General features: G+C 42.2%; 1 protein-coding gene and 1 long non-coding RNA gene across 2 annotated transcripts in view; one reads left to right on the forward strand and one right to left on the reverse strand.

Moving 5' to 3' along the window:
- LOC119955215 overlaps positions 1-4,615 on the forward strand; it is a 116,743-nt gene extending 112,128 nt beyond the window's left edge. The window contains exon 2 of the long non-coding RNA XR_005458409.1: positions 4,402-4,615. This is a non-coding gene — a long non-coding RNA (uncharacterized LOC119955215). The remainder of the gene's footprint in view (positions 1-4,401) is intronic.
- The window catches only part of LOC119955213 (sorting and assembly machinery component 50 homolog), a 33,518-nt gene that overhangs the window by 3,539 nt on the left and 5,419 nt on the right, over positions 1-24,560 (reverse strand). Inside the window, exons 2-12 of the mRNA XM_038781227.1 lie at positions 22,497-22,607; positions 20,560-20,661; positions 17,850-17,937; positions 17,223-17,329; positions 17,014-17,144; positions 7,106-7,193; positions 6,234-6,362; positions 4,830-4,901; positions 3,706-3,792; positions 2,294-2,364; positions 421-488 (exon numbers count right to left, since the gene is read on the reverse strand). Of these exons, the coding sequence (XP_038637155.1) occupies positions 421-488; positions 2,294-2,364; positions 3,706-3,792; positions 4,830-4,901; positions 6,234-6,362; positions 7,106-7,193; positions 17,014-17,144; positions 17,223-17,329; positions 17,850-17,937; positions 20,560-20,661; positions 22,497-22,607 (1,054 nt within the window). The remainder of the gene's footprint in view (positions 1-420; positions 489-2,293; positions 2,365-3,705; positions 3,793-4,829; positions 4,902-6,233; positions 6,363-7,105; positions 7,194-17,013; positions 17,145-17,222; positions 17,330-17,849; positions 17,938-20,559; positions 20,662-22,496; positions 22,608-24,560) is intronic.

Here is a 24,560-nt window from a genome sequence, read left to right on the forward strand (position 1 = left end):
TGCTGGTTTTATACCCAAAATTCCAAGTTAATCAGTGTAAAAACTAGGGTACGTTTAGGGCAAACAGTCCAAGTCTGCCTGGTCTGGGCAATCACGGAGCAATCAGACTGGGTAAAACCAGCAATCAAAAGTTTAAACTTCCCATGTTACCATGCATGGGTTTATGTTGGGATTTCTGGTGGGTCCCATCCATATCTTTCCGGGTACCTAGCCAGAGATCAAAAAATCTGGACCATTAACTATCAAAATCTGCAGATGATACCTAACTAGGGCTTATAGCCAGAACTAAAGAAGAACTGCAGCAAGGTGGGGAATTAAGATAACAAAAAATACTTGGATAGTGTTAACAGATGTTATATTTACCTTTAAATAAACACATGCACGAATGCAAATGCAGATACATACAAACACACATCATACCTTCACTCTGTGGTCCAATACTATACATGCTGAAGCCACGGACAGTTGTTGGCCCCCCAAGGTAAAATCTGAATATGAAACCGATTTCAAAAAGTCAGTTGGACTATTCAACTATTTCAGCATGTTCCATCCATTCCCTCTCTTTACAGTTAAGGAAACATTTGGCAATGGACGACATCAGGCCAAAATATTTTTTTTATTAAAACAGATTTAGATTTAACTTTTCCCTCCCTCATTCATTAGTAATGACAGGAAAGCAATTATTTCAAGTTATCTGACAACGCAATTCTTTTAGTGACTATTTGGAGATTCACTAATTCTGAGACAGAAAAAGGATTTTCAAAACATCCACTCTTCATTTAACATTTCTGTAGTGTTCCTGAAAACAGCACACTAAACAGAAATCATTTTCCATTAGAAAACAAGGGTGGGTTACGTCCCTGTTACATTAAAAATCTATTTGCTGCTTTATACTTTACCCACCCAAAAATCCTCTAACTCTTAATAACTTAAGAATTCTTAACTTATTAACTATTAACTTATTAACTCTTTCAACTCATCTCCAGTTTCCTCTGTCCCTCTTGCAGCTTCCCTCCCCCGACCTTGCGGTTCGTTGCTTCCCGCCATCTATGCTGCTCCCTTCCACTCACGGCCCCTCTTACTCCCTTGCAGCCCCTTTCGCTCCCTCTTGCCGTCTCTCTCAAGCTGAAATGAAAATCGCTTATTGTCACGAGTAGGCTTCCATGAAGTTACTGTGAAAAGTCCCTAGTCGCCACATTCCGGCGCCTGTCCGGGGAGGCTGGTACGGGAATTGAACCGTGCTGCTGGCCTGCTTTAAAAGCCAGCGATATAGCTGAGTGAGCTAAACCAGCCCACTCACAGCAAGGATTCAAGAGGCAAGGGGCGTTTTTTTTTAAAAGATTAAGCATGCTAATCTTAATTAACCAATAATTCTTGAATAAACCATGCTAAAATGAGAATGTGGGACGCGCTATTAGATGAATGTCGCAAATTTACAAACTACACTAAAAAACAAACACGCTTTAAAACTGGTGTTACTTGTGCTTTTCTTTAAGGAGCTGACTAATCTTCACCCAGTACCACAGAGGAAAGCCGGAGGATGGAAATTTAATGGAGAATTGTGGGAAACCTGTACGGTCCTGTTCCATGGTACAGTACATCAGACAATGTCTTATTGCCCAACAATTGACTTGTGATTAAATGATCACTCTTATACACTGCCATCAAAGATGCAACTTTTGCCCCATTGTTTTTGTACTTAGCTAATGACTAGAATATAGCATTTTGACTTGCTAGTGACCGTCACAGCTCCTGAAAAGTGAGAAGTCAAATAATACAAATCATGCATGTTAGTATCCCAAAAGGAGATTGAGCAGAAATAAAATATGTTAATACTCAATTCTGAATGAATTGAGCCGACCAAATGAGTCCTTAAACACCCAAAAATATTTTGACAATAAAAACCAGAATAAGGTGTATTTGACATCCAAATTGTTCCACAAACGCAGGGATTAAATGAAACAGTTTGTGCTAACTCTCTCCCTTCACAACGCAAATCAACACCCCACCGCACCCAGTTTTCTTAATTGGGACATTTAACCAGCTTAGGCATTACAAAAGTACAGGGAAATTCTATTTTTCTAATAATCAAATGAGGTTTGCCGATATAGTGGACTGGGTTTTGCCACCAAGCGCCCAAGTATTCCCAAAAGTGGATAGCAACAACATTAAATGAAGTGTATGACTCCTTTCTACTGTGCTCAACAAAGTAATTTAGTTGCACTGTCTGTATTAATACAGTACCTAAAAATCAATGAACAACTGCACATTTACCACAGAAACAAACACTCACCTATCAGCAATAGAGGATGGTTTATCTCCGATTGGTACTAGAAGACCACCCCACAGGGAAGCAGAGAGAACCTATCAGGAAAGAAAACCAAAATTACATCATAACCCCAAAGAATTATCCATACTGTAATCAATGAATGCAAATCAGCAGTAATATTATGTTCAGGCCAATTATTTTATTCCAATAGAAAATAGAGAACAGCCTTTGTTTTTAAGCGGCAGGAAAGGTAGGATTTAAAAAAAATTACAGATTATAGTAGCTTTTGAATTATTTTAAAATCTAGAAGTTATTCTTATGTGCCTTTGGCAAATTGACTCCTTATGAAAATACTACCAAATTCTTTTATTGAACAATATTTACTGAATTTAATTTCTGAATTTGAAGCAACAAATTGTTATTTTGGTGTGCACAATTTTAACCAACCACACCCACACTTAAACCTCTGATCACCATACTTCACGTCTACGAATGCAACACCATGAACTCAGGAATGAAGAGAAGTCAATATCTAAACTGCAGTTTTGAAATTAATCTCCTTAGGAAATAATAGGTGTGATTCAAGGGGACAAAAAAAACCCCAGAGTCCTGTTTTGGTTCATTTAGCCGGGTGTTTCTCGGTGCTGGAACATTGTGCTATTTAATGGGGCTTTGCCCTTTTTTTTGGCCTCAGCGAGATGCCTCACCAAGGCTGTACTTACCACATTTCCTGCACAGACAAGCTCAGCTCGTCAGTGCAGCAAAGCAAATGCTGCCCCAATCTTTTCACCCGTCATATCACCCCAATCGCAGCCTCCCGAACCTCACCCATCACACCCAATTTACCTCTTGGGGGTCTTCGAGTCCCCCCCCATCCCCACTCACCCCTCCCTCCCCCTTTAAGGGCAAGGCACCCCTGGCAAGGGCACCCTGACACCCAATGGGAACTTCCAGCCTGGCAGTGCCAGGGTGCCAACAGGAGTGCCTATCCAGAGTCTGACCATTCAGGCGCCAGGTGAATATGGTGCAGACATATTTAGTAGAGTCTAATGGCTCATTTAAATATGTTAATATGGATCTCGCCCAGTGAGGGCGACATCTGGATTGTGACGTAAATCTCGCGAGATTCAATGGCCTCGTCATGTCACCAAATGGGGCGCGACAACCCCAATTGAGTCACACCCAATATTTTTTTCTTTAAACTTTAAGACTCTTTCCTATCATTCAATTTCCGTACACTACCTTGCTACAAGTCATTCCCTGCCTGCCTTTCAGCAGTGCAACAGTACATAGCAAAAACCTCATTCATTCAAGGCTGCATTATACAGGATGGACTCACTCCTACATGAAGTCTTGACCTAGATGGAACATTTCTAGGCAAATGGGTTACATTTGAACCAGGTCTAGCTGACGAAGATTAATTAACCAGCTCTTACACTATCCCACAAGAGGCTGCTGTTGAACTGCAGCTCAACGTCCTCCTTCAAAAAGCTCACGTCACCTCCAGTGTAGCCCGCCAGCTCCTGTTCAAAGGAAGAAGTGATACTCAATGACAAATGGGCTTCTAATGGGTAAGCATAATAATTATTTTGGCTTGCAGTACATTTACAGGGCTGGGGCACAATTAATATCTTCACAAACATAGTAAATATTTGCTTCTTTGGTAAATGTTACGCTCTAAGCATTTTTAAGCACCAGAGATAAAAGAGAAATTACTTTTCATGTTTCAAGTGAAACAGATCTGACAAATTTGCTCAGTTCCTTGTGTTAACAGATCTGTATCTAATAGATAATACAATGCTGCAATAATTGAGAGATTAAGAATTTCTGCCCATAATATGCAGCATATTTAAACATTTGGGGCTCCAGTAGCCACACCGAGTAGGAGTCAGAAGCCATGGTCTAAGAGGAGCGAGGGAATGAAAATAAGCTTATATATATGGGGTACGGTATGAGGCCTGGATCAATGAACTGGAGGCTGGAGTACAAATTCTACCATGGCAACAGGGGAATTTAAATTCAATTAATTAAACAAAATTTGGAATAAAAAGCTAATACTAATAATGGGGGTCATGAACTACTAGATTGTCATAAAAAAACAATTGATTAATTGTCTGTTTATCTTTACCCAGTGTACACTGCATGTAACTCCAGATCCAGAGCAATGTCTTTGGCACATAGCTGCCTTCAGAAATGTCCGAGTGAGCCACCCCATTGTATTCAAGAAAGTGAGTCATCACCACCTTCTGAAGGACAATCGTTGATAAGCAATAAATGCTGATTTTACCAGTGAGACTCTCATCCTGTGAAATGAATATTAATAAAGAAGCACAACTGCAGATGCCCTAACATGTCTTGCAGTCAAGTAAATCCTTTGAAGTGCAATTGCTGTTGTAATGCAGAAAACTACTGCAATGAAGCAGGCTGAACTTTGAAAATCAGCAGAATAAAACCACAATTTTTCTGTTGCCCTGGAAATGACGCAAATTGGAGCAGATTTTTGTTTGCTTTATACACATTCGTTCTTTAATTCACTTGCATTGTCAGCAGTTTACCTTACCTGGTTTATTTTCAGCAAGGCTCCACGTTTGGGGAGAATTGCTGAATTCCGTGTGTCAACAGTCATGGTATGCTACAAAGAAAAATAATAATGCAAATCAGTCTTCCACGAGTAATATAACTACCTGCGTACATAACTAATACATTTTGTTTTAAATGCGGCAATTTAGCATGGCCAATCCACCTACCCTGCACATCTTTGGGTTGCTGGGGTGAGACCCATGCAGTATATAACTAATACAATATTAATGTATTTGTACCAAGTTGTTACAAAAAAGCTCAGTGAACCACAGTACTTAGAAATCAAATTAATGAGAATTAAACCTCTATGTATTGGCAGTTTAGTATATTCTTTTTGAGAGATGGAATTTGGACAGTACGGCTGTTTCCTTTTATGTATAAGTCCCTGCACTTCAGAGTAATTCAGTGTGAAGTGTTCTGAGATGCTTTGATAACATAAGGCACTATATTTTTTTCACAAATGGTCAAAGGCAATGGTTGATTTGATCATTGCTACCGACTTAGCTAAAATTCACATCATCAAACATGAACCAGTTCAGAAAAGACTATAAATAAATCATTTAGGTAGATTTTATTGAAGATTGAAGCAGTTGACTTAAAGTTCCCCTGAAGAAATTAATCCTGAATAATTCAGAGTTTTTGATCAGATACTAAACTGAAATTCAGATTATTCCTTTTGGCCCTCGGGGTGAAAACCTGAATCAGAGTCTAAAATGGTAATTAAAGCACATCAACTGGATTCTATGTCTAATTGTCTGTACTGTATTCTATGCATATTTTTTACCATAGGTTTTAACTCTGCTAATGCATCTCACTCAAGTATTGGTGAAGGATTTTTTTAAAATTCTCAGGAGATTTTTCTGGGATAGAAATCATAACATTGTATGGTCTTTCTTTCCCATATTTTACTCACTATTAACCAGGGAGTTCAGAGGCATTCAAAGCAAAGAGATGGATACACGAGAATGTTATGTTTGCCAAGCAGACTCTGCAAACGAATATCTGCAATCATCTTTGGGACGAGCGAGTCTGACTCAGACTTCCATAATCAGACTTGCAGCAAAGGAGACAGCACAACTTAAAAGCATGTGGGAAATATTACCAGAGAAGGCCCCGATTGATTTATTGATTGTGAAAAAATGCACTACTGTATTGTGAAAAGCCATTGTGGCTAGGTATTGATTACTGACATGAATGCAAAACAGTTTGTAATATAATGGTGTAGAAATATTAACATTGGAGTAAAAACAGGAACTCATCTGACAACCAGGTTAAAATGCAAAAAGCTGAAATCTGTGAATGGGGTAGATTAAATTCTGCAACAGCCTCTAACTAATGTTAACAAAACTTAACACAGACAACATCGTAATAATTGAAAGTTTACCGAAATTGAAGATTTGAGAGAGTGACCGCTTTCCTCCCGAACAGAAAAAGATGCTGTGCGAGATAGAGAGCCTAGCTCCCTCCAGACTCCCTCCCATTTCAGAGTGTGATGGGTTTTCCATATTGGAAACTGCAAGGAGAAGACAGTTCCTTACATCAGTAGGTCAAGAGTTCCACATTAGAATACACAAAAGTGTACAAGAAAATAGAGAAACAGTCAATATGTCTCAGTCTCCTGGTATAGTATTAGAAAGTAGTTCATAGAACAGAGAAAAATACAGCACAGAACAGGCCCTTCGGCCCACGATGTTGTGCCGAACTTTTGTCCTAGATTAAGAACAAAGTAAACTGAATACTTTATTTCTCAGAAAAATTATTCTGATGACTTAACTCAATAGTACTAATTTCTCCTTGGTCTAGGAACACCGCAGCACAAGATTCCTCTTGAAAGTAGCCTCCACTTCAACAAGGATTGAAGTTACGATCAAATTTACAGGATTCCATATCAGGGTCTTAAAATATGTATTGCAGTACTCTAATCTCAGAAAACTGCAACTGATTCAATCTTTCCATCATTGTCTTTAATGATGTGGAGATGCCGGTGTTGGCCTGGGGTGGGCACAGTAAGAGGTCTTACAACACCAGGTTAAAGTACAACAGGTTTGTTTTGAATCACTAGCTTTTGGAGAGCAGCTCCTTCATTAGGTTAATGTCACTAACATGTAACCACATTGATGTTCATGAAAATCTATTGGCAGCAATAATACCTAGTGCTGCCTTACAAATAAATAACAGTATCTATACTCTTCTACAGTTAAACATTAGAAAGATTACCAATCAAAACAATTATATAATGCAGAACTTCACCCATACATTGTATTCAGTTGAGATCCCTCTATCAGTCTCACGAAGCGAGCTCCAGGGAAACTGTCCGGTTACCTTGTACAAATTAACAGCGAAACTAAAGAAAAAGATACACACATATTTCAAATTATGATCGAATGTTTCATTCACATTATGAACCATTTACATTGTTTGAATACAATACTGAAGTTTCATTGACATCCCTTTACAGCCATAAAATAGATATTATTTTCAAACCAAATTATGTAGTTCTAGCCCAGGGGGAAAGTAGAGAACTGTACTTTATTCATATTAAATGAATATAAATATATTCACATTAAAAGAACATTTAACAGCAAACCTGTCATATCTCTAAGCACCATTCCAGCCTTGGCACAAAGCACTGTCACTATGATTCTAGTTACTGACAGGTCAAATCCGACTTGTCCCTGTGTATATATTTGTGATCTCTTAAAAATGCACAACGAGTGACAATACAACCCTTCTTGGATTGAAAGAAATTGGACAAATAGATAACTAATGATTAAAGGTAACAAGTATAAATAATAACTACTTTCCAATCCAAGGGATCCGGTGTTCGTTTACACAGAATGATCAATGCATTATATTTTTTCTTGTATTAAAACAAAAGGCTGAATTCCAATCAGCTGAACACAAAAGGCTTTTATTCAGGGAATAATTGAATTCTAAATCAACACAATTTACATTTATTCACCATAATTAAAATGGCAGTATTTCTCAAATTCTTTTCTACAGATATCTCACAGGTGATGCAAAAAAATAAAGTTGTGGCAGCATTTACCATTTATACACCTATCTCATAAAGGTACAGATGATGGAAAGCAATGCTAAAGAAAAAAGAAAGACATTCATTGGCCCACAGCCAGAAATTTCAAACAGTTGCAGCTAGCCGCTGATCTCACTAATTTATAAGCAGCTTACTTTAACTTAGCAGTTAAATGTTACAACCAAGACTGTTCAAAATCAATGCAAGAGCACCAGTCTTTCAAATGTTTTTGAGCATAAACGTGTAAAAAGGAAACTTTTTTTCCTTCACATTTGCAATGTCCAGGGTCACAACGGATTTGCAACTGAAAGACAAAACCCCCCTAAAAAGCACACATTGTTTTGTGGCCAATTTACTAACAAAAAGGTACAAATAAGAAGCAATTAAAATAAATGCTCATGCAATGCCTTGATAATTATTCTTCAGAGATAAACAATCCGAATGATACATATATGACAGTGAACTGATCACTGCAGGATTTAGTTCAATCTTTCTTCTAGCAAGAATTCTGATTACACAGTTAAGTATTTGAACCACAGAATCCAAGATAATCTCAGCTTCCATCCCCAGTCGGTTCTGAGTTAAGTTTTCTAAACAAGCAGGACGTAGATGGATCCTGACTTTAAGTGGGGGCAAGTTTGAAAAAAAAACAGCTCGGGTCCTTATTCAAGGGGCTGGTTTAGCACAGTGGGCTGAAAAATGCCAGCAGAGCGGGTTCAATTCCCGTACCGGCCACCCCGAAAAGGCGCCGGAATGTGGCGACTAGGGGCTTTTGACAGTAACTTAATTGAAGCATACTTGTAACAATAAGCGATTATTATTATTATTCAGCATCTTTAAGTGGAACAGGTGCTGGCATGGTGGTATTGTCGCTGGACTAGTAATGGGGACCCAGGTTTGAATCCCACCACGGCAAGTGGTGGAATTAAAAAACTTAATAAAATATCTGGAATTAAAAGTCTCATGATGACCGTGAAACCATTGTCGATTGTCGTAAAAAACCCAGCTAGATCACTACTGTCCTTCAGGAAAGGAAATGTGCCATAGCACAGTGGTTAGCACTGTCGCTTCTCAGCACCAGGGTACCAGGTTCGATTCCTGGCTTGGGTCACTATCTGTGTGGAGTCTGCACGTTCTCCCTGTGTCTGTGTGGGCTTCCTCCAGGTGCTCCGGTTTCCTCCCACAAGTCCCGAAAGACGTGCTGTTAGGTAATTTGGACATTTTGAATTCTCCCTCCGTGTACCCGAACAGGCGCCGGAATGTGGCGACTACGGGCTTTTCACAGTAACTTCATTGCAGTGTTAATGTAAGCCTATTTGTGACAATGAAGATTATTTAAAAATCCTTCTCTGGCCTACAAGTGACTCCAGACCCACAGCAATGTGGTTGACTCTTAAATGCCCTCTGAAATGGAGCATAGTGGTTAGCACAATTGCTTCACAGCTCCAGGGTCCCAGGTTCGATTCCCAGCTTGGGTCACTGTCTGTGCGGAGTCTGCACATTCTCCCCTTGTGTGCGTGGGTTTCCTCCGGGTGCTCCGGTTTCCTCCCACAGTCCAAAGATGTGCAGGTTAGGTGGATTGGCCATGCTAAATTGCCCGTGTCCAAAATTCCCCTTAGTGTTGGGTGGGGTTACTGGGTTTTGGGGATAGGGTGATGTGGGCCTGGTAGGGCACTCTTTCCAAGAGCCGGTGCAGACTATATGGGCCAAATGGCCTCCTTCTGTATTGTAAATTCTATGAATCTATGAAATGACCTAGCAAGCCACTCAGTTGTATTCAACCGTTATGAAAACACAAAAAAGACCAGAAACTGCAACGGCAAACCCCATGTCGACCCTGAAAACTCTTCCTTACAAACATCTGAGGGCTTGTGCGAAAGTTGAGAGAGCTGTCACAGTGGATTCGCCAGTGGTATACAGACTGGAGGGAGTTGCCCTGGGAGTCCTCAACATCGACTCTGGACCTCATGAAGTCTCATGGCTTCAGGTTAAACATGGGCAAGGAAACCTCCTGCTGATTCCCACGTGCCGCCCACAATCAGCTGATGAATGAGTACTCCTCCATGTTGAACACCACTTCGAGGAAGCTCCGAGGGTGGCAAGGGTGCAGAAAATGCTCTGGTGGGGCACTTTAATGTACATCACCAAGAGTGGTTCGGTAGTACAGACTGAGCTGGCCGGGTCCTAAAAGATATAGCCTGCTAGACTGGGACAGCAGCAGGTGGTAAGGGAACCAACAAGTGGGAAAAACATCCTTGGCCATATCCTCACCAATCTGCCTGCTGCAGATGCATCGACCATAAAAGTATTGGTAGAAGTGACCACCGCATAGACCTTGTGGAGACAAAGTCTCATTTCCACATCGAGGATACCCTCCATCATGTTGTGTGGCACTACCACCGTGCTGAATTGGATAGACTTTGAACACATCTAGCAGCTCAAAACTGGACATCCATGAGGTGCTGTGGACCATCAGCAGCACTGTATTCAACCACAATCTGCAACCTCATGGCCCGGCACATCCCCCACTTTACCATTACCACCAAGCCAGGGGATCAATTCTGCTTCAATGAAAAACACAGGTGAGCATGCCAGGAGCAACATCAGGCATACCGAAGAATGAGGCGTCAACCTGGTGAAGCTACAACACAGAACTACCTGTGTGCCAAACAGCAAAAGCAGCAAGTAATAGACAACGGCTAAGCAATTCCACGCACAGATCTAAGCTCTACAGTCCTGCCAAATCCAACCATGAACGGTGGTGGACAATTAAACAACTCACTGGAGGAAGAGGTTCCACAAATATCCCCATCCTCAATGATGGAGGACCCCAGCACATATGTGCAAAAGGCAAGGCTGAGGCTTTCGCAATAATCTTCAGCCAGAAGTGCCAATTAAATGATCCATCTCGGTCACCTCCGGAGGTCGCCAGCATCACACATGACAGTCTTCAGCCAATACGATTCACTCCACGTGATATCAAGAAACGGCTGAAGTCACTGGTTACCAATGAAAAGTGGCAGCCGTGTGGGCCATTTACAAGATGCACTGCAGTAACTCACCAAAGTTTTTAGACAGCACCGTCCAAACCCATGACCACTACCATCTAGAATGACAAGAGCAGCAGATACCTAGGAGCATCACCACCTGGAGGTGTCCCTCCAAGTCGTGGAGGGACAACGACTTGGAAATATATCGACATTCCTTCACTCGTGGGGGAAAATCCTGGAACTCCCTCACTAACAGCACAGTGGGTGCACCTACACCTCAAAGACTGCAGTGATTAAAGAAGGCAACTCACCACCACCTTCTGAAGGGCAACTAGGGATGGGCAATAAGCACTGCCCAACCAGTGATGCCCACATCCCATTAAAAAAATTGTTGCATCCACATTTGAGGAGAACAGAATTAAAAACTTAGGTATAATCTTGTACCCTCCTAATCAAGTGATGCACATTGACGACCAAGGCTTGGCCATGACTGGCACTTATTGAACTGTACCAGAGTCAGGAGCCAAAGCTTGTAGAAAACGAAGGGTGAAAATTGATGAGTGCCAAGGAAAAACAGGAAAAATGAATAAGAAAATAATGACCCAAAAATCTATTTAACACGTCTAGAAACCATGGCTGCCTTTCGTTGGATGTTCCCATGCCCATTTAATATCGATAATATTTCAGTGAAAATTGCTAGAAACGCAAAATGGAAACAGTGGCAGCAGCATCTATAGGGCATCCGGGATCTGAATGGCAACGACACACAACTGTTAATATCCTGAACTAATCCAACTGAAGAATTGTGAAATTAATAACCCATGGTATAAACAAGGAAATATAATTTAGAATGGTGAATATCAAATCAGCTGAAGGAGAAATAGAGAGGTAAAGAGAGAGAAAAAAAAGGAGGGACACAGCTTAAATAAAACATTTTGAATCTCCAACAAAAAATCTGAAGCATGAAACTCCACACGAGATAGTTGCTTTTCATGCCAGAGATTGCTTGGCAGTAAGTAACACTTATCGCTGTGTTACAAGGGTATTTATACTTGACTGAATTTTCTGTGGCAATTTTATTTTATATCCACAGTACAAGTGCAGAGACTTCCTGCCGCTCAATGTATTTGAATAAAGAGCCAGACGGCTGGGTGCTGTTTTTAGGGGTGCAGCTGAGCTGCACATCTCAGATAGCAACTTCTCAATTTCCATGTTTAATTGTGCATCTGCACTTTCCTGCATTTGCTGTAACATTTGCATTTAAATAATGACAAGTGCCATTTGTCTCACCATAGTTTTCACAGCAATTTTGGACTAATGTTTGCATTGCTATAATATTTACATTATATAATACCCCAATCCTTCCCAAAGAGGAATGGTGCTGGAGGAGGGGTGGAGAGTGGTGGATGTTGCATTTTCTGTGTAATGTCTATGGGAACCTTAAACTATTCTGGAAAGGTACAAAAAAAATGTACATCTCCTCTGGGAAGTTAGTCATTTATTATACATTATGTGCTGAGTAAAACATGCACAAATTAAAGAGCCCAAACACATTCTTTTTCTAATTAAAAACTCTTTTGGAGATAGTTGACATCACATTTTGTTTTGAAAGCAGCAAATCTTCTGCCATTGTTTTTTTTTAACATGGAGGAAAGGGGCGAATAGAATCATTGAATTTACAGTGCAGAAGGAGGCCATTCGGCCCATCGAGTCTGCACCAGCTCTTGGAAAGAGCACCCTACCTAAGCCTACATCTCAATCCTATCCCCGTAACCTAGTTACCCCACCTAACCTTTTTGGACACTAAGAACAATTTAGCATGGCAAATCCACCTAACCTGCACATCTTTTGACTGTGGGAGGAAACCGGAGTACCTGGAGGAAACCCACTCGGACACGGGAGAATGTGCAGACTCCGCATTGACAGTGACCCAAGCCGGGAATCAAACCTGCAGCCCTGGCGCTGTGAAGCAAACATGCTAACCACTGTGCTACCGTGATCCCCTAAATAAATTTAAACTGGAATTGAATAGGCTTTTGATAATGAAGAATGTGCTATCGCTCGGAAAACCCCCACGGGACCAGAGGAGATGAAACGCTTTCTGGACGGGTTGACTTTCCCGAGGGTGGGTAGGGCGAGTTGGGGGCTCCGATTAGGGCCGAAGAAATATCTGAGGGCTTGAAGGCGATGCAGTCGGATAAAGCTCTGGGGCCACATGGGTTCCCAGTGGAATTTTACAAGAAATTTTCGGGGATATTAGGACTGTTGCTGGTTAATGTTTTTAATGAGGCAAGGGATAGAGGGGTGCTGTCCCTGGCGATGTCACAGGCCACCATCTCATTAATATTGAAGCGGGACAAGAACCCGGAGCTATACGCCGATCTCGTTGCTTAATGTGGACGCTAAATTGCTGGCCAAGGTGTTGGCCTCCAGGATTGAAGATTGTGTGCCGGAGGTGATTATGAGGAACCAAACCGGATTTGTCAAGGGTAGGCAGTTGGTAACCAGTATAAGAAGGCTGCTTAATGTGATTATGATGCCCCCGGAGAAAAGGGAAGTTGAGGTAATTGTGGCCATGGACGCAGAGAAGGCGTTTTACCGGGTAGAGTGGGATAATCTATGGGAGGTGCTGGGAAGGTTTGGGTTTGGGAGGGGCTTTATCAACTGGGTCAGGTTGTTGTACCAAGCCCTGGAAGCCAGTATAAGGACAGATAAGACCACGGACTATTTTACGCTGCACCGGGGGACAAGATAAGACAGGGATGTCCCCTCTCCCCACTGCTGTTCGCTTTAGCCATAGAGCCGCTGGCAATTGCTCCGAGAGGTTCTAGGGACTGGAAAGGGCTGGTTGGGGGGAAGGGGGGGGAGCATAGGGTACCGCTGTATGCAGATGACTTACTCCTATATGTAACAGATCCAGGGGCAGGGTTGAGGGAGATTATGGCGATTCTGGGGGAATTTGGCCGGTTTTCAGGATACAAATTGAATATGACAAAGAGTGAGATGTTTGTATTCCAGGCAAGAGGTCAGGAGGGCCAGCTGGGGGAGTTACCGTTAGTGGGAGACAATTTTAGATATCTGGGGATACAAGTGGCGCGCGACTCGGGCCGGTTACACAAGTTAAACCTGTCCCGGCTGGTTGAGCAGATGAGGGGCGAGTTTCGGAGATGGGATGCTCTCCTGCTGTCACTGGCGGGGAGGGTGCAGACGGTTAAGATGGCGATATTGCCGAGATTTGTATTTGTGTTCCAATGCCTCCCGATTTTTATCCCGCTGTCCTTTTTTAAGAGGATCAACAAAATTATTTTGGGCTTTGTTTGGGCGGGTTAAGTCCCCACGGGTAAAAAAAATGATGCTCGAGGGGTATCAGGGGGAGGAGGGCTAGCCCTGCCAAATTTTAGTAATTATTGGGCAGCCAACATTGCGATAAGGAAGTGGGTAGTGGGAACGGGGCGGCTTAGGAGCGGATGGAGGCAGCCTCATGCAGGGGCACCAGCTTGGGGATGCTGATAATGGAACCTTCCCGCCGGCGAGATATTCTACCAGTCCCGTGGTGGTGGCGGCCCTGAGGATCTGGGGTCAGTGGAGGAGGTACGTTGGTGCAAGGTTTGGTCCCCAATATGTGACAATCATCGGTTCGCTCCTGGGAGCCTAGGTGGGGAATTCGGGTATGGCAAAGGGCGGGAATTGAGAAGATGGGGGGATCAGTTTCTGGAAGGGAGCTTCCCCAGCTTGAGGGCGTGGAGGATGAGTTTGGGTTGGCAGCAGTAAATTATTTTAGATATCTTCAGGTGCGGGACTTTCTGCGCAGGCAGGTATCATCCTTCCCACTCCTGCCACTAAGAGGGATTCAAGCTAGAACATAGAACATAGAAAAATACAGCACAGAACAGGCCCTTCGGCCCACGATGTTGTGCCTAACTTTTGTCCTAGATTAAGAACAAATTAATCTACACCCCATCATTCTACCATGGTACCTATCCAATAGCCGCTTGAAGGTCCCTAATGTTTCCGACTTAACTACTTCCACAGGCAATGCATTCCATGCCCCCACTACTCTCTGGGTAAAGAACCTACCTCTGACATCCCCCCTATATCTTACACCATTCACCTTAAATTTATGTCCCCGTTTAATGGTTTGTTCCACCCGGGGAAAAAGTCTCTGACTGTCTATCTATTCCACTGATCATCCTATAAACCTCTATCAAGTTGCCCCTCATCCATCTGCATTCTAATGAGAAAAGGCCGAGCACCCTCAACCTTTCCTCGTAAGACCTACTCTCCATTCCAGGCAACATCCTGGTAAATCTCCTTTGCACCTTTTCCAAAGCTTCCACAACCTTCCTAAAATGAGGCGACCAGAACTGCACACAGTACTCCAAATGTGGCCTTACCAAGGTTTTGTACCAGGATGTTGCATCATCACCTCCCAGCTCTTAAATTCAATCCCTCTGCTAATGAACGCTAGCACACCATAGGCCTTCTTCACAGCTCTATCCACTTGAGTGGCAACTTTCAAAGATCTATGAACATAGACCCCAAGATCTCTCTGCTCCTCCACATTGCCAAGAACCCTACCGTTAATCCTGTATTCTGCATTCATATTTGTCCCTCCAAAATGGACAACCTCACACTTTTCAGGGTTAAATTCTATCTGCCACTTCTCAGCCCAGCTCTGCATCCTATCTATGTCTCTTTGCAGCCGACAACAGCCCTCCTCACTATCCACAACTCCACCAATCTTCGTATCGTCTGCAAATTTACTGACTCACCCTTCAACTCCCTCATCCAAGTCATTAATGAAAATCACAAACAGCAGAGGACCCAGCACTGATCCCTGCGGTACACCACTGGTAACTGGGCTCCAGGCTGAATATTTGCCATCCACTACCACTCTCTGTCTTCTATCGGTTAGCCAGTTCGTTATCCAACTGGCCAAATTTCCCACTATCCCAAGCCTCCTTATTTTCTGCATAAGCCTACCAATGGGAACCTTATCAAATGCCTTACTAAAATCCATGTACACCACATCCACTGCTTTACCTTCATCCTTGTGCTTGGTCACCTCCTCAAAGAATTCAATAAGTCTTGTGAGGCAAGACCTACCCCTTACAAGGGTAGTGTCTAGGGGATGGGTGGGGGGGTGGGGGAGGGAGCGTCTCGGACATCTACAAAGAATTAATGGAGGCGGACGAGATGCATATAAAAGAGCTGAAGGGCAAGTGGGAGGAGGAACCGGGGGATGAGATGTAAGATGGCCTTTGGGAGGAGGCGCCGAGGAGGGTCAACTCGACCGCTACATGCGCAAGGCTCAGCTTGATCCAATTTAAGGTGGCGCACCAGGTGCACATGACAGCGGCCCGGATAAGTAGATTTTTTGGGGTGGAAGACAAGTGTGTCAGGTGTGCGGGTGGACCAGCGAACCATGTCCACGTGTTCTCGGCATGCCCAAAAATGAGAGATTATCGGCAGGGGTTCACGGATGTCATATCCAGGGTATTGAAGACAAGGGTGGAAATGAGTCCAGCGACTTTTGGGGTGTTGGAAGACCCGGGTGTTCAGGAGGAGAGAGTGGCAGATGTTCTGGCCTTTTCCTCCTTGGTAGCCCGGTGACAGATATTACTGGCTTGGAGGGAGTCTAGGCCTCTGAAGTCAGAGGCCTGGTTCACCGATATGGTGAGCATTCTCGGCCTGGAAAAGATCAAGTTCGCCTTGAGAGGGTCAGTGTCAGGGTTCCCCCAGAGGTGGCAACCACTCATTGACTTCTTTGCGGAGAATTAATAGTCAGCGGGGGGGTTAGGATAGTATAGAGTAGGGGGTTAAATAGGCGGGCCTTGGAGGGACGGATGTCGGCGGTTGCCTTTTGATTACTGTTCTTTGTACTCTATTGTTTTTGTACTGTGGTTGTTATGCCAAAACTACCTCATTAAAAATTGTTTGTTTAAAAAAAAGAGACCGTGAAATATGTACAGGGTTACAGATAAAAAGTAAGGGTATGCAACTACCATGGCTACTCTTTCCAAGAGCACAAGTATCATGGGCTGAACAATCTCCTTCTGTTGTGCAAGTTTCTACGATATTGGGTTCATTTTTGTGGGAGAAAGATTATGAAATAATTTAATCAATTTATAACTACTTACTTTTTGTCAAAATTTCCTGGCTGCGGTTTAAAGTACGATAGGCCATAGGAGGTCTCCTTTGTTCCATAGGAGAACTGAAAAGTTATCTTTTCTGCGCGACCAAATAGATTGGGCAGTTTTAGACCCAAAACCTATAAACAAAAAGAAAGAAATTGGAAACTGCTATTGCAGTTGCACGTTGTAATTAATGCTATAAAAGGTTGTCTTACCATACTGCCTTCATTATTTCCAACCATAGTGTTGTAGCTCCCAGTTAATCGTCTCATTTCCTTCACTTCAAAGATCACGTCCAATCCCTCGGCTAGTGCCTCCTCACCTTTAATAGCAACAAAATGCATTAAGAAAACAAAAGCAGGTTACTGCACAAACCTTGGGAGTGGTAGAACAGGTCCAAGCAAGAAATGTTTAAAACACTGCGCTTCTGAGCTCTAACAACCATTTTAAGAATTCTTAACATACATTGCATCTAACCTCAAGAGGGAAGGAACACAGTTTACAAAGTTCCAGATGATTAGAAACAATTAGCCCTCTTGATAAGCAGTGGTTACAGCATAGTCGCCAGATTTAGGAATTATTGGACCCAGCACAGGGGGCGAGCAAGTCTGAAGAATGGAATAAATAATATAAATAGATGGAAGATATAAATAGATGCCTCCAGACAAATTATTAGTCTCACAGAGATGCTTTTGAGCGAAAGTAGCAACAGGCTGAATTGGGGTGGTAGGGGAAGCAGATAAAATAATCAAAAAGACAGCCACTTTCAGGTTTGGACCTTTGTTTGGTTGCAGTCAGCCAAGGTGATATCATCACTAAGCGATAGAAAGTTAGAGAATTACCCATGGTTGTATCAATGAGGACTTCCACATTTCTGAAAATTCCTAGGCGAAGCAGCCGTTCACGAGCTTCATGAGACTTCTTCATCACCTTTTTTTTAAAAAAAAGATAGAAAACAAAATAACATTTAGTTAAACAAGTGAAACAAGGGACTAGTTTCTTAAGTTATGAAATTCAACTTTAGTGCCACCTTCTAGAATTACCCTTGCCAAGTTTCCTTGTATTTGGCGATAATTGCATGGATTGGTTTCAGGGGGGAAAAATTCAACTGTATTAAAAAGATTACTGTAGCCTTTGAGGATTGCATGCATTTTCCAGACGAGAAAAGTACAGATTCAAGAAAGGTCGTCTTGCCTAGGCGAAAAATCAAAAGAATGAGAATAATAAAGAGGTCAATCAATAATTCTATAAACAATCAACATAGAATCCCTACAGTGCAGAAGGCCATTCGGCCCATTGAGTCTTCACCGACCCTCTGAAAGAACACCCTATCCCACTCCCCCGTCCTATCCTATAACACCATAACCCCACCTACCCTGCACATCCCTGGACACGAAGGGGCAATTTTATCATGGCCAATCCACGACCTGCACATCTTTGGACTGTGGAAGGAAGCCGGAGCATCCGGAGAAAACCCACGCAGACGCAGGGAGAACGTGCAATTGCCCAGTCATCCAAGGCCAGAATCGAACCTGAATCCCTGCCACTGTGAGGCAGTAGTGCTAACAACTTCCTTATAAAATGGAGGAAAGACTGCCACAGGAGCAAACAAACAGCTGCAGAGATCTGTTTCACCCATCAGTTAAAGTTATTGCTAGAGCCTGGGTTGATTCTGTTCCAACTGACCTTGACCATGGAAATCTTTCGCTGACCTATTAGGAGTGATGACATTGTACTTTGGTGTATGTGTATGAAATGCCAAAATGACTATGACTCTACAACCCTGATTCAGAATATACACTGTGACAAGGGCTGAAATATTCCATTCAGTTATCGAAACAATGTACTTAAATAGCTAGAACGCCCAACATCAAAATGCTCTGATATTCATGCAAGGCTTCTTTCGGCATTCTTCGACTTGACACAGCACACTAATAATGTCTCCATTACAATTGGAGTTCCACAATTTCAGTTCATGTAGGTCTGTTCTGTTCAGGTGCCAGCTTTGGCTCAGCGGTAACACACTCGCCTTTTAGTCAGAAGATCACTGTGTCAACCTCAACTCCAGAAATTTGATTGCATAATCTTGGTTGACACAGTGCAGTACTGAGGGAGTCCCGAGCCACCCCAGGCACAAGTTTTCAGATGAGACCCAAACCCTGCCTGTTGCGTGGACATAAAAGATTCATGGTACAGCTTGGAGAAGAGCAGAGGAGGTCTTCTCATGTTCCAAACAATATTTATTATCTAACCAATATCACTAACAAATGTAATTGGTCCCTAATTTAACTCTGGGATCTTGCTGAATGTAAATTGGCTGCTGTGTATGCAATATTGAGAACATCTCAAAAGTAATCAATTGACTTATCAAACACTGAGGGGTACTAAATGAAAGTTCATCTTTTATACTTCGGTGTTTAATAGATTGATTATAAAATATAGTTTATTTATTTTGACTCGGGTGTCCTGCTAAAAAATATCAGTAGATAAAATTTATATTAAAATATCTACAGTGGCTGGCCCTAAACTTTCACTGATTTAATGACATCTTAGAAGCAAATATCCTCAAGTTGTATTTAGCAGCAACTTTACTTATTTTGTGCTTTTCAACCTGAAGATGCATCAAAAGCAGAGAAAATGTGTTGGTAACTTTCATTTAGTTGGTTATTTACTTAATTAATGTCTAATGCAGTTAAAAGAGTCAGAAAGGCAATTAAGATGCAAGGGTTTCACCCTCTAATATGGCACACGTCTCCAGCTATTACTTTGCACTTTGATTTAATCAGTTGATAAATTAAATCACGATGTAAGAAAATCAAGAAGCCATTCTGTATTACAAGTTGGAATAAAACATGAAAGGCTATTTAATAAGATAGAATCCTGTGGGACTTGATTGGATAAGCAGCTGATCGCACTGCCATTAAAAGTTGTTATTAATGGCAATCATTTTGTAAGTGAACTGGTCACTATTAAATTGGCATTAGAACCTCTTATCTTCACCATCTTTATTAATGATATGGATAACAGACACCATCGAGGAAAAATGTTACGATACAAAAAACATGAGAAGGTGCTAGGACCTTGGATGAGGAAAAAGTTTACAAGTCAACCTTTGGAACATTTTGGGGAACGTGGGCACATGTCTGGCCTATGTCATTTAATAAAGATAAATGAAGTTTTATGCCTGTGGTACAGAACATCAAACATGTGTCCAGCCATGTGTCCACTTAAAGCTATTGAGCAGGGGAAAACCCTAGGTTTTACAGTGCATGAATCTCCCAAGGGACCAGAGACTATAGCAAAAGCAAATGCAGCATAAGGATGGTATTGCCCACTTAATTATTTTTCAGGCACTTTTCTCCAAACATTGTGCCCTGGGTTCTTATTTGAGTTGAAATACAAACCATATTCTCCTAAAGTTTGACTAACATAGTTTAGAACAGGGCCTGGAAAAGTCCAGAGCCTAACACTTAATGCAAATTTGTTCTTGTAATTTTTAACATAGAAAATACAGCACAGAACAGGCTCTTCAGCCCACATGGGTACACTTACTTCAATAAGATTCTTAGCTTTGAATACATCAGCGATTTCATAAACCAAGAGATCATCTTTAGTTCTGCTGACTCCGTCAATGTGCACATGCTGAACAATCACCTAAAATGGGAAAGAAAAGATAGCATGACCAACAATTCAACTTGGAAATTCTTTGAAATAAAAAATAAAAATGTACAAATCAAATTTTGAAAAGCTATTTCCCTTTCCTCCAACTGGAGTTTAATTCCTTACAACAGAAACCCAAACATTTTTTTAAAAATTCAGAGTACCCAATTCATTATTTCCAATTAAGGGGCAATTTAGTGTGGCCAATCCACTTATCCTGGACAATTTTTGGGCTGTGGGGGCGAAATCCACGCAAACATGGGGAGAATGTGCAAACTCCACACGGGCAGTGACCCAGAGCCGGAATTGAACCAGGGACCTCAGCGCCGTGAGGCAGCTGTGTTAACGACTGCGCCACCTTGGTGCCCATAATACAAATCTAAACATGACCGATCTTACAACCATAAATTAGTTTATGGGGCTTGGGAGAACAATAATAAGGTCCCAAGGATTCTTATGCAAGGAATCCAATTTTGGGAACTTAAGAATTCATTGAAGGAGTCAGGCGGGATAAAATGACATTTCATTCATTAGTGGTTTGACGTGCATTTAATATTGTATTTAAAGATGTGCCAGTAACAACTCCAGTACTGAATAAAATTAAATTACTGTGTTAACAGATAACTCAAATGAGCAGTTTCGATCCTTTCTGCATGGTACAGTTGAAGGTCAATTGGCTGGATCAAACAACAGTGGTAGTGGTGGGGGTGGGGTGCTGTTGAACAAAGACACCTCCTCGTTTTGCTGTAGAAACAAAGGAAACTCAGCTTCATATTTATGTTACCATACACAGCTTCACGTATGGGGAAGATGACAAGATCTGAAGAAGCTCCAAATGCAGTTTACCAGCAGAATAAGTCTGTGATTACAGGGTAATCAGAGTAAATCTACAAAGCACTCAACAAGCAATAACTTGAAGCAGTAATGATAACAGAATCTCCAACACATTAAAATGAAGAAGTAAACAGTGGAATTAATAAACTAGACTGATTCGTTTGTCATAGAACAGTGCAGAAGGAGGCCATTTGGCCCATCGGGTCGACACCGGCCCCTGAAAGAGCACCCCTACCTCAGCCCACACCTTCAGCCTATCCCCGTAACCCAGCAACCCCACCTAACCGTTGGACACCATGGGTAATTTAGCGTGACCAATCCACCTAACCTGCACATCTTTGGACTGTGGGAGGAAACTGGAGCACCGAAGGACACCCACACAGACATGGGGAGAACGTGAAAACTCCGCAGTGACCCAAGCCAGGAATCGAACCCGGGTCCCTGCCGCTGTGAAGCAACAGTGCTAACCAGCATGCTACCGTGCCGCCATTTTAGGATTTAACGAGCAAGATTAAATCAAAATGTAATTTACTGAAGATGAATTAAACCTAATGTATGTGCTGCAGAACACGAAACAGGGTTCAGAATTGAAGACTGTTGAGCAGGAGAAAAGCTTTATAGTATCCAAATCTCTCAGATTCACAACGAGTGCTGAAAGCAAACAGACAGTATCCAAATCTCTCAGATTCACGACGAGTGCTGAAAGGATATAGTGAAAGCAAACAGACAGTGAGGATGTGCTGGCAATTTCAACGGGTTGGAATGAACCCTGGGCTTTTACAATGATTTGCGGACCCAGACTCAGCTTATACACTGGGCTAATTTCACCATTCGCATCGTTACATGATTTATGGGATTTGCTAACCGTTTTAGCACTCAGCCTGCAGTTCACCGCACAGCTCACATCACCAGGTGAGGGAATTCAAAGACAAAATCTCTTGTTCCAATCATCACAACATTCAACAACAACAAAATGAAATAAATAAGTTTCTCACTCTTTTATTTTCTAGGACCTCCTGCTTGGTTTCAGGTTCCACCTCAACTGTTTCTGCTTCATCCAGTGAAGGCGATAAATCCGGCCCACTCACAGGAAGGGGTTCCAAGCTCTGAAAGAGTTGTATATATATTTTTTTTAATCTGCAGCATTGTATTTGCAAAGGCACATATTTACAGGATACAATAACAGCAAAAAAATGGTGAACTCAAAAATCGCTCCAGCCCAGGATCTTCAATAACTGTACATTTTGGTTTTTCCCTCTCAACTTATCCAGGAAACATTTGTATTCAATGAACAAAATAAATTGTTATGATGGATCCAATGCCAGAACAGTTCTCCATATTCTAAAAGAGTCTGGAAAGACAGCAGCTCAGGGCTCTGGAAAATGACAGCCAGGAACAGTGACAATGCATCAATGAACAGTTGATGTCCAAAATTTAAAAAATAAATAAAAGAGAAAGAGGTCTTAAAGGGGTGTTCGATCGTGGAAATATAGTTTTCCAAATTTTTTGTTACTGGGTTGTTGACGAAGTTGCAGGTCCTAGATTATACCAGAGAAGGTCGGCATAAACAGCCAGGCAAAATAAGTTTAAATTAAAAATTGCATAAATAAGTGTCAGATGTTTACTTCTTGATGGCTGGGTGGCATGGCGCAGCGTTTAGCACTGCTGCCTCATGGCGATGAGAACACAAGTTCGGTCCTGTCCCTGGTTCACATGTGGAATTTGCACATTCTCCTAGTGTCTGCGTGGGTCTCACCCCCACAACCCAGAAACGTGCAGATTAGGTGGATTGGCCACACTAAATAGCCCCTTAATTGGAATAAAAATAATTGGGTACTCTAAATTTATTTTGAAAAATCTTTATGGCTGCGCATTAACAAAAAAAACCATTTATTTTAGAATTTGAAGCATTAATTTTACTCAATACTACAACAAAACCAGTCACTATTTTGGGAAATACAACATGGTTACATCCTAGGGTGCAGGGTTAACTTCAGAAGAGTCAGATTCAGGTCACGTATGTCTCCCAGAACTGAATTCACTGCATAATTTTCAGAAACTTGTAGGTGCCCTTCCCATATGTTTGAAATGCATGATCGGGGCCGCAGATGCATGCCAAATATGTACTTGTTTCTACACATGATTCATTCTCGGAAATAAATTCTTCACTGAAGCAAAATAATGAAGAACAGTGAGCACATAGGATACAAACCATGTCCCCAAACTCAGCATTGGATCTGTTTTTTTTGTTAAATATTCTATTCAAATATTTTCATACAAACAAAGGCAGAAGAACAACCAAACACCTTTATAAACAACCAAATACCACCCCCTTTCACATCCTGCCTACCCGATTTTAAACTCCCTTACTCCCCATCTCTCCCCCACCCCCTCCCCATTACTGACCCCTCAAACCTCCTTAAATAAATCAATGAATGGCTTCAACTTCCGGGTGAACCCATCCACCGACTCCCTCAAGACAAACTTGACCTTCTCCAGCCTCAGGAATTCCGCAAGGTCACTCACCCACATCCCCGTTTTCAGTAGCTCCGAGTCCCGCTACCCAAGCAAAATCCGCCTCCGGGCTATCAGGAGGCAAAGGCCAAGATGTCGGCCTGTCTCGCTCCCTGGACTCCCGACACTCCGAATATCACCACCTCTGGACTCGGGACCACCTCCACCCCCATCACCTCAGACATCACATCTGACAGAATCCCTTCAACCTTAGTCATGGCCAGAACATGTGAATGTGATTCGCAGGCCTCCCCGAACACACCTATTCTCTACTCCCCCAAAAAACCTACTCATCCGTATTACCGTCATATACCTCCTATGTATCACTTTAAACTGAATGAGGCTTCGCCTCACACACGATGAAGACACATTCAACCTCCACAATGTCTCTGCCCCGTCTCCTCCTCCCACTTACTCTTTATGTCCCCCAGCAGGGCAATGATGTCGGGCGGTACGACCCACACAGCTCAGGATCCTTATCCTTCTTTAATATCAGGGAAATGCAAGCCTGCAACAACGTAGTGGGGAGTTCCCCCCTCTTCCTT

Source organism: Scyliorhinus canicula, chromosome 20 (genome assembly GCF_902713615.1).
Source record: "Scyliorhinus canicula chromosome 20, sScyCan1.1, whole genome shotgun sequence".
Taxonomy (NCBI): Eukaryota; Metazoa; Chordata; class Chondrichthyes; order Carcharhiniformes; family Scyliorhinidae; genus Scyliorhinus; species Scyliorhinus canicula.